Source organism: Rhipicephalus microplus, chromosome 5 (genome assembly GCF_043290135.1).
Source record: "Rhipicephalus microplus isolate Deutch F79 chromosome 5, USDA_Rmic, whole genome shotgun sequence".
NCBI lineage: Eukaryota > Metazoa > Arthropoda > Arachnida > Ixodida > Ixodidae > Rhipicephalus > Rhipicephalus microplus.
This window is the reverse complement of record NC_134704.1, coordinates 25493513-25504288: the sequence shown is the minus strand read 5'-3', so window position 1 is coordinate 25504288 and position 10776 is coordinate 25493513. Positions and strand designations below refer to the sequence as shown.

At 41.0% G+C, this 10776-nt stretch overlaps 1 protein-coding gene across 1 annotated transcript; it reads left to right on the top strand.

The window, feature by feature from the left end:
* The first annotated feature begins 158 nt into the window (after window positions 1-158).
* Window positions 159-9266, top strand: LOC119174862 (pyridoxal kinase). The gene is made up of 9 exons (XM_037425972.2): window positions 159-419; window positions 559-613; window positions 850-954; window positions 1048-1131; window positions 1217-1251; window positions 3076-3161; window positions 4683-4953; window positions 7520-7586; window positions 9016-9266. Exons 1-9 carry the CDS (start codon window positions 333-335, stop codon window positions 9201-9203), a joined length of 978 nt encoding a protein of 325 aa, XP_037281869.2. The 5' UTR covers window positions 159-332; the 3' UTR covers window positions 9204-9266.
* The last annotated feature ends 1510 nt before the right edge of the window (window positions 9267-10776 follow it).

The window sequence follows — 10776 nt, the reverse complement described above, 5'->3', positions numbered from 1 at the left end:
TTTTGTTTTGCTTCTGCTTTTTTAACAAAATTATGTCGTGGCCACCGTCGGATTTGATAACGTAGCCAAGTCAAGCGGATCCAGTCTAGCGTTGTTGTTGGTTTCGTTTCTACGGTTATTGCGGCTTCGCTGTGCGCTCGCCGCAGCTGCCGAAGGCGCGGGGCTGTTTTGCACCTTATTTCATTGCCGTCGTCACGTGCCTTCCCGTGCTCCGCTTAGCGCCTCGTTGCTATCAGGTCGTGCGGCCCTTCGACGAGGCACCGGCGAGCAGTCTGTACAAACTACCGGCCGTGAATTGACGAGGGGAAGCCCAGCTGGCTGCCTCCGCACCGATGGCTCGCGACTACCGTGTGCTGTCCATACAAAGCCATGTGGTTTCGGGATACGTCGGCAACAAGAGCGCCTGCTTTCCTCTTCAGGTTAGTTCCGGGTCGTTAATGTCGTCGTGTGCGATACGTGCTTTTGCAAATCATCGCGTCGCGGTGTTGATCGCAGTGCTTATAAGGCACCCGGCCTGAGAAATGATCGTAATAGCATTCGAATTCTTCCGCGCGACAGACTCTAGGCTTCGAAGTGGACTTCATCAACTCTGTACAATTCACCAACCACACCGGTGAGTCAGCTACATTTTTTACAAAAATAATTTGGCGCCACGCTTTGTGGAAACGGATGCGTCTGTCCGCCTTGCGCGCCTTATCTCACAAACCGTTTAGACATAAAAATCGCCCGAATTCTTCTTGAAATTTGTACTGGTCGTACAAGGACAGTATAACGTGTGTACCGTGAGAACTGCTAGGCGGTACGGTTCAATAGAGCTGTGAACTTTTTTTTTCATGTAACATATTCTAGGATATCCGTTTTGCAAAGGACAAGTACTGAATGCTGAAGAGCTTCAAGACCTTTACGATGGCCTGAAGCTAAACAGAATAACCAAGTACTCGCACATATTAACAGGTACGCCTGCATTTTTGCATAGAAATCTTGATATGTATGTAGCTGCACCTGTAAGTGCAACCTAAGATTTGGCTTTTAACGCATTGTTTTCAGGTTATGTTGGCTCAGATTCTTTCCTCAACAAGGTAGCCGACATAGTGCAAGAGTTAAAGCAAGAAAATTCTTCGTTAATGTACGGTAAGTGGCGACAAAAGGTCGTTTTACGAAAGTGCTTGTCTTATCACTATTAGCAATTAACATATTCTTCTTTCCCTACTTACAGTATGTGATCCTGTAATGGGAGATAATGGAAAGCTAGTAAGTATCACCACACTTCATGCAGTTCTTGAATGTTTATTAATCCCAAAGAATTAACTAGTAGTAGGTAATGCCTTTTTAAAAAGACCGGAGTGTGGTTTAAGTAGTAAAAATCATCAGAAATAATGTACTGAAGGTTGATATCCTTTCCAAATAAGTTATTATTTTTGACAATCGAATTAAATGACCATAATTGGCTTAATTGTATATGCATCTAAAGGAACAAAAGATTAGTTTACAAATCTACATTATCAATATTACCATTTATTTCTTAACAATGTGCTTTTTCTGTCGTATCAACCTAGAGGCTGACTGATGCACTCATCAGCCTTACTTTGTGCACCAATCACGCATCCTTGGCTCCACTTGACCCCGTAACTCAAGTGCATTGTGGGGGAAGGCCTCGGTATATTGAACGAGTTTTTCTTTTTTCTCCACACAGGCTGTCTTTGTATCTGTAAATGTGTGCCCATATCTTGCTATGCTCATATAATGTTTCATTTTGCATCTGGAATACGGTAAATAACTAATACCCTTTCAAGACTTTGCTTCCCCTATGTTTTGTGAATGAACATGTGCTGGAGTCTGTTGTGGATACGACATGTTTTGTTGAGGTAATCACAACAATACTGAAGAGTATTTCATGACCCATCATTGAAACAAAGAAGGCCCAAAATTCACTGAAACAGGGAGGCTTCTGGTTGTCTTTAATATTGGCTGCTGCTTAATGTATTAAGGCAATCACCTTTCACATTTAGCACTACCTCTAAATGTGTGTAAAAAAAAAAAAAGGTCAGCAGAGGGTACAGCAGTGCTTGCACAGTTTCTGAAGACATTTCAAAGGGAACACTTTTGCTATAGGAGCAGGCTGATAGAAGAAAGCAGTGATTTTTACTTACTCTTTATAACTAACTTTATGGTTAGTTTATTACATTATAATTTAGCAAAATGCCGAATCAGGAAAGAGGTGTGCTCGTGTGGCAGGAAAACTGCTGCGTTCATAACTGGGAAAGCAACTTGCTGCTATGAGCATGCAGTTATCTTATCTCAGAAGAAGGCTGCATTCTTTTCACAGACAAGGATCAGCGGGCACCAGACATTCCTTATCAGAGCGTAGCCCTTGTTTCGAGTTGGACTGTGTAGGATATAACAGGTAAATTTATCCGCCCGCTTGAGGAAAAAAGTGTTGTTCATTGGGTCTCCTTTTGTAGAGCACAAGAAAGAAAATTTCGAAAAATCTTGTAAATGAATTGAAGTTTCATAATGTGGAAAAATTATGCACCTGCTAGCAGCATAAAGCTATAAGGAAAACACAATCAGGTTTCATAGACAACTGCTTGAAAGAGAGACGTGTAATCTTAGTGCAGATAAATGCTGATAATACCCCCCCCCCCCCCCCACACACACACACCTTTTCAAAGAAAAAAGCCTGTTAAGTGAATTGCCCCAGTGGATAGCACACCAGCAAATGTGGAAAGGGAAATCATTTACTAGTTCACTTTCTCAAGTTTGCATTTTATTCTGGCATCACACTGTTCATCTGTGCCCATTTGTTTCTCTGGTACACATTCAACACACAGGCAAAACCACAGATGATAACTTTTTATTGTGAACAACACTGTGAAGTGAAAAACAAAACACTGTGAAGTGAAAAGTGTTTTAACTGGCTTAGTTCAAACAAAATATTCACCTCATTAATGTTATGATCACCATAGTCATACATTTATTTGTATGCCCAGGAAGCCATATGTAACTGTTAGTTTACCTGGTAAGATCATTTAGGCCATTTTCTTGTGCTTTTCCTATCATTTTATTCCTATCCAGTATGTGCCTCAAAGCCTAGTGAACATCTATAAGGACCGGCTTGTGGCCATGGCTGATGTGGTCACGCCAAACCAGTACGAACTAGAGTGAGTATAGTTTCTGTTTTCATCGTCTCCTGGTGATTGAAATTCGTTATTGTTACATAGCTTGTGCAAACAAGCAAGGTGTGCTCTAACTACATAACTAAGGGTTCTAATGTTGCTGTCAACTGCTGTAATCATACCTCATTAAAGCTATGTCACAGTAAAGCTTTTGAATGCCTGCTCACAAAATATTTTTTAATAAAGCTTTCAAGGACTCTCTTGTAATAACCCCGGGGGCAATGATGGCCCGCGTGCAAGTATGCCTTAATATGCAACTATAGCTGGGCAGTGTGTGCTCTGACATTATTTATACTCAAGACAGTTTGTGACTGTTGCAATAATCTAAGCAATTCTTGTTTGTTTTTTCCCACAGTAATAAAAGTGACTGTCTTACTTTTTAAATGCATAATTCACTATAACATAGTTCAACATCTCTTTGTCTTTTATATCCATTTAAACGTAACGTGAAGGTCGCGGAATCAAATCCCAGCAATGGCAGTCGCATTTTAATAGAGGCATATTGCTAGTTGCCTGTGTGCTTAGATTTAGGTGCACGTTTGAAAACCCCAGGTGGTCAAATTTTTCTAAGCCTTCCACACCTGCATGTTTTATAATTAAAGTGTGTGTGAACATTCGAAATTTTGAATATTTTTTAAATAGTGTTTGCTATTCGATTCGTACTGGAATCATACTATTCAAACTACTTGAACTTTCCGAAGACAAATACAGTCGACGTCCAATTAACAGCGGCTCCTTCAGATTTTTAATATGCGTCACCCTATCACATTCTGATATTGCGGCAAAGCTGCTTTTTAGGCTCTGCTTCGGTCGCAAATGTATTGACTCAAGAAAACACTGGTTCCAATGGGGAGATGATAGATGTGGCAGAAGTGGGGGCAGAATTAATATTGTTTTAGACCCGAAATTTTGGCCGGAAGTCTGAAAAATCGAACGCTTAAGATTTTTAGCATCCAAAATTTCAGATGTTCTTATTGATGTCTACAAGGCAGATTTTGAACTCCAGGTTTGAGTACGCCATTGTCAGCATCGTCAGTTAGGCTTCCACAGAAGCTGAAAGAGGAGGAGAGGCTATGGAAATAGCATCTTTGCCTTACATGTGTAATGTGTTGGCAACACTTTGGTTTCACCAAATCATGTATGTACATAAATACAGTTAGGTTTCTGCATCGCTTCATTCTTGATAAGACAACTCTGAAACATTACCTTGCCAGCACTTCATCAACCTAGTCGAAAGAAACACTTAGGAATTCTCTCTAACTTCTTTCTGCAGTTTCGCTTCAAAGTATTCATAAATTATTCTAGAAATATTCGAGAATTATTCGAAAAATATTCGATTCGCTCTCGCACTTCAATATTCGAATTTACTTTGCACCCATAAGTTTGCCAGTTACACAGCTCTACTTATAATCATATCGTGGTTGTGGGACGTTAAACCCCTAGAATTTATGAATTTTTTTAAAATGATGCTTCCAAGCTTGCTAAGGATTGCATTTCTTATTTCAGGCTCCTTTCAGGAAAGCAAATTACAACAGAGAGCACGGTGTTGGAGGCGATGGACGTGTTGCACATGAAGGGCATCCCGATCGTGGTGCTTACGTCGTACCGACCGAGCGACACGGCCAAGGAGATCTACCTGTACGGCAGCAGCAAGAAGGGAGGCACACGCAGCGCCGTCAAAATTGAGATTCCTGCCATCAATGCACAATTCACCGGCACTGGCGACCTGTTGGCGGCCTGCATTCTCGCCTGGATCACACGCACAAACAACCTCAAGGTTTGTACGACATTAGTTAGTGCGGAAGATGTGTCTTTGCTGTTTCATTTGTCAAGAATGCGGCGAATGCATTATATTTGAATACAGGTGCCAAAGCAAGTAAGGATAAAATGGCATGAAACGCAGGCTCAATCGGTAGCTTCTCGAGCAAGCTTGCATACAATTACCAGTAGGTACACTAAAACATGGTACCCCTCATGACAGGCCCATTGTATTCTAAATGTGTTCTACAGTCTTGTTTTTTAAATGCAAGCTATAGTATTAGGCACTGCTTCAATAAATGATGTACTGCACATAACTTTTCGCCGGTTAAACTGGAGCAAGTGCAGGATTCATATGTTTAAAAATATCAAAAATAGGGAGCTGCTTGTTTTGCAGTTGAATCAAACACGTACTATCAAAGTGACATAAAATGCTCACAGCAGCAAGCATCAGCAACGCTATAGTGTGCACCATTCAGTTATCACCATTGACAGGCACTCATGTCTGGTTTTGGAGAGCTGTAGATGCGAGGGCCTGATCGTGGTGATAAATGGATGGCGTGCACAATAATATTGCTAATGCTCGCGTCTCATTTCATGCCAATAGTACATACAACCACAGGTCGGCAAAACCTTTGAAGCTCTCGCAGACTCACTCGTGAAGTATATTTAGCGCTTGGTGACTCACACTCACGAAAATTTTCTTCAACCGGACTCGCTCGAAACTCCCCAAAATGTTACTCATCCACACTCACTCACACCCACTCATTTGAGTCTGAGTCGACTCATGAGTCGGTTAGCCTAGAATTGGCTTTTTTGGCCGTGGTGTCAATGCTCTTTAACAACAATATCTCGTGTAACCAGGGTTCTTCTAAGTGCCTTTCGATATAGTACCCTAGAATGTGTGTGCGTTATGAGTGCTCGCAAACCAGTGAGGTCATTTTTCTTGAAAGAGAACAACAGAAGATATACTTATCAAGAACTTTCCTGAAGGAGTTGGCGGGGCAGATGGGAGGTCCAGACACCTCGATACGTAATTTGCACCTTTGATTAATAAATATTGAAGTGGTGTACGAATGACATCATTTTAGAATACATGTTAGGAGATGTGATTATATAAATGCGAATTCAAGTAAGGCTGATAATAATGCAGAAGATGAGTAGATAGGACCATATAAGTCGGCAGAAAAGGTGGAACTCACTCAAACTCATTCAAGAAATATAATTTGCGCTTTGGACTCACTCGGGCTCAGACTCGTCAGATTATTATTCACCCGAACTCACTAAGAGTCAACTCAGTGAGTTCACCAGCCCATGTATACAGCAAACACATAACTGCAAGTCAGTGAAAAAAAAAAGTTCCGTTGCATGTAGCTCATGTGGTTCAAACGTTTTGTAACTGTTGGAAATTATATGGCAAAAATGTTTTGGTAGAATGTTTACTTGTACATCACATGTTTAAGTAATGTTGCACAAGCTACATGAAGTATCTTTATGAATATGTGCGTGGATGAGCCCAAACACAAATGCACATTCATAATTACAACTAATTCACATGTTTTCTGGCTTTGGTTTTCTCATCCTTATACTTGCATAATCTATTGTGGCTTCTTTGAAGCATTATTCTTCCACTCCTCCTCCCCCTTCTATTTATTGCTCGCATTTCCAAAATCAGCCTTTGCATTTTGGCTGCACATGGTGTTTGATGGAATGGCTTTGCCCAGATAGCAAGTTTCTAATATCTTGTACAGCTGCTTCAAAATATTGTGCCACATAAGAAGCATAAAAACGACATCTGCTGACCATTTGTGCTATTCTTCTATATATGTAGTATTATTCCATTGTGCTGCAGATGTAAAGAACGCAATGCCCTGTGATATCGGCATAAGTATGTGGAGTGGCTATTCCCTAGTGTTGACAGTGTCTTAGTGTGGGCTTTATCTTATCTATGCAACTCTTGTAAAGGTACACTCACGAGTGCCTCTATTTTCGGTCTTTTGTCTGTGTATGAGGTACTTCTTTTGTTTTTTTACTCGACAGATTTGCTCAGTAAATAGTTATCTTTTTCTCTGTTATCTAATGGTAGGTTACATTAAAGAGTGCATTTGATTCTGGTATGAATAGCACATCCTGCCTGAGTGCCTGTCTGTCTCGTATTCGAGAGAGCTTATCCTTTTGTTCTGTTGTCTAGGCTCAGCCATTCAGTGGTCAGTCCTGTGACTAGCTCTGTACTGGTTCCGAAACAATGCTTTTGTGTAATATGAGGCGTTGTGTAATATAAAAAAACTCGTAGATTCTTTTCTTTGTGTTTTCTTGTTGTTAATATCTTTTTTCTTGCTCAATAAAACTTGTTGTTGGGCTAGTTGGTCATTCGTCATATTGTAAGATATTTAGCGCAAACTTGACCCCTCAAACACTCACATAAAGAGTTTTTGAGGAGTGAAGTTTGCGCTAATTATCTTACAATATTTTTTCTTGCTCTGCTTATTGAATAGACATTCGTTGCTACAGACAAATAGTTTTTTGGAGTAATTTCTTTTATAGATGCAGATTCATTGCTCTGTCTGGTAATCTTCGTTGTTTAGGAGGCACTGGAGAAAGCTGTGGCCACTGTTCAAGGTGTTCTACTCAAGACGTTCAAGCATGCGTCAGGTAAGTTTTGCTGTTGCCTTTCTATTATCAAGTATGCTTATTGTTCCAGTATTGACCACAATGTAGGGGCAAGCAAAAAAGAGAAAAAAAAACTGCTAAGAAAGTTATCCTGTACGAGTCAGATATTCTGTGTATGGCAGTGCTCATCTATCTATGAACATTGCAGGCCATACTTGAGGCAACTTGCAATTATTTTCTATTTGTCTTGATGATTGTTTAATAGATGAAGTTCACTTTAACTGCGTATAAAAGGAATGCTATGAGGTCATGCACAGCCACAGTAATAAGTAAACAGTGCAGTTTGGCTCAGATTTCATACTTATTTCTATAGACAATGAGAAAGAAAAAAAGAAATAGACAATGAGAAAGAAAAACTGCATTTCATCAAAAAAGAAAGACTGATGACGTGATGCTCCATGTCTCATTTTTTTTTTCTGCCAACCCGCATATGCCGTAAAATAGAACTTGGAGACTTGTGTAAACTGCCAAATAACTTTCTTGTACTAACACAAGCTCAGACTTGGCAGCCGACAAAGTAAATGACTGCTCCATTGAAATGTACCACTTTGAAACCACCACTTAAGGCTATGTGTTATAACCAAACTAATATGTACTTTCATAATAATTGTGCTAGAAATGTTTCCACATGAATGCCAACATATACAGCTCGGTAACCGTTGTCACTGCATGGCCCCTTCGAGTGGGCAAAATGCAACCTACAAGGCTCCTAGTTTTAACGTTAACAGGTGCATAGTTCACATTTGGCAGCCATTTATGTTGGCTTTTTGATGATGCTCTTTGTATTTCTTAAGGAGCAATGACACAAAGATTTTGCATCGTCTCTTTTTTTGCTATAAGTAGATAAGACCCACTTATCATGGCTAGAAACCTCGTTTGTGCGAGTGTGGGAAGATTACTTATTTCGAGACATTTATAGAGCACCCAGTTGCAGTTTTGGCTTCAAAGAGCACAGAGCTAGACAGGAGAAGTTCCGGTGGCTAGGTATGCACAGCTGGCTTCGCGACTTGGCAAAACTATGACGTGGACGCAGCGCTTGAGAGAGCGCCGCACTGACGAGCCAACACAGACTTGTGACCTAGAATTTTTTTACGTTAAAACTGCATTGATGTCAAAGTCGCGAGGTGCTCCGCATCTCGCTTAGGCACATCACATGGCATGCACTTTAAAATTTATTCTAAGCATGTTCTATGCTCTATTTGTTCATGATATTCTGTAGTTGTGTACATCTCCACATAAAGCCATGTCACCCGTTATCTTGTGTTCAATATTTTGTATCCGTGCTTTTTTAACATTCAGAATAAAATGAACAAATAGCTGAATACTTGGGTGACTTCCCTCCCGAGCACTATCTCAGCCCCGAAATTCGTTAGTTACACGCATGATTGTCTGGATTTGTCTCGTGTTGCAGAGAAAGAAAAAGAAAAGGAAGGTGAAGCTGCAGCTGGCACTGCACCTGCATCTGAGGCGGAAGGCAAGGCCGCTGCTCCAGCAGCAGCGGCAGCAGCAGCAGCAGCGCTCTTGGAGCTACGCCTGGTGCAGAGCAAGGAGCACATTGAGAACCCACACTCAGACATTCGAGCCATCAAGATCTTCTGACGTGTTCCAGCAACGAACTAGGATGCTCAAGAAGATCAAAATAAAGTCCCATGTTTTTAGTAACCATGCACAGTAACCTCTGCACAGGATCCAAGACAGTCGAGCTAGGATGCCAAATCTTCGTGTAGGGATGGTAAATTGTGCCGTACCCATACCACTGCAAGCTGCCAAAATATTGCTTAGCATTTTTGATAGGCTTGTGCAAATAGTGAATTTCAGGTTCGAAATGAATTTGAAGAGGATAGTGATTTTGGTTGTCGAATTAACTTCAAATAGTATATATATATGTGTGTGTGTGTGAAGATGTGGGATATAACACAATGGGAGCATTGTCAACAAGGATAAATATATTTATTTCCTAACAGTTTTGGGAGGGGACTTTCCTTCGTCAGAGGATGAGTTAGACTAAAGTAGACGTTCAAACTTGGTTGCTGCCGCGTCCCTCTCGCTTTGAAAGAGGTTTGCAAGAGTCTCTCTTTTTTTTTTCTTCACGTGCACGTACAAAGTGAAGTGTTTACGCTCGCCTACAACTTGAAGGCCAATGAAGGGAAACGGGCTAAGATGAAAGGTAAAAAGGCGACCGACCCTTTAAGGAGACATTCTTTCCTTACGCACGGCGGCATATGCCCCTGTTGCCACCGCGGCAGCATTCTTGGGTGGCCCCACACATGTCGAGAACTGGCCAGCACAAGATGTGAACCAGATGCAGACTTAAACCGAGTTTTGGATGTACACAGTCTGTTTTTGCGCTCAGAATTCAAAGTTTTTTTTTTCTCGCAAACTTCTTTCAAGGTGCGAGGAAGTGTTACTCCCCTTTTTTAAGCGGAGCGAAGTACGCGAGGGAGATTAGAGCGCTCGCCACCGTGCGATGTGGCGACACGCGCTCATTGCGCCATCCTGCTGGTAATGCTGAAAACACAATTCCCCCCGAGATGCCCGTCAGCAGCAGTAAGTGGTAGATATAAATAGCTTGCCGTTTCAATGTTGAAGGACGTGCTCCTGGGTGGCACAGTGGTTAACGCCTCGCACTCATGATTCGGTGGACGCAAGTTCGATTCCATGCGCCTGAGTCCTTTTCTGGTTTTTTTTTCTTGTATTTTCATGTATATAGATACGTATACATATACAGTGAGTGATGCCGACGGCAAAATCCAGCTGAATTTGTCCATATATCTGCTATCGCAATGAAAAATAATTTATGTGTGGGTAATAGTTTCATTTAACCTTAAAGTGAGACTTCGCGACATTGTCAATTTCTCCTGGATATGTGTTTTTACTAGGCCTGTGCGAATATTCGAACGCATAGTACAGTATTTGAATTCGCATTGATTGAAACTTAAGTTACTGAAAATTTCGATGTGTTCGCAATGACATATTAGGTGTTTATTAGTCCGCATGTAACACCCTGTAAAGGTGGTTTCACTGTAGTAAAGGGGTGCTAAATAGTAAACACATTTCTATAAATGTATTAACTTTTTGTAAAAATAGTTTTACTGCAGTATGGAGATTCTGAACCGTGAGAGCACCTATTAAAAAAAAATTTGCAATGCTGTGGAGTCTCACTTCAAGGTTG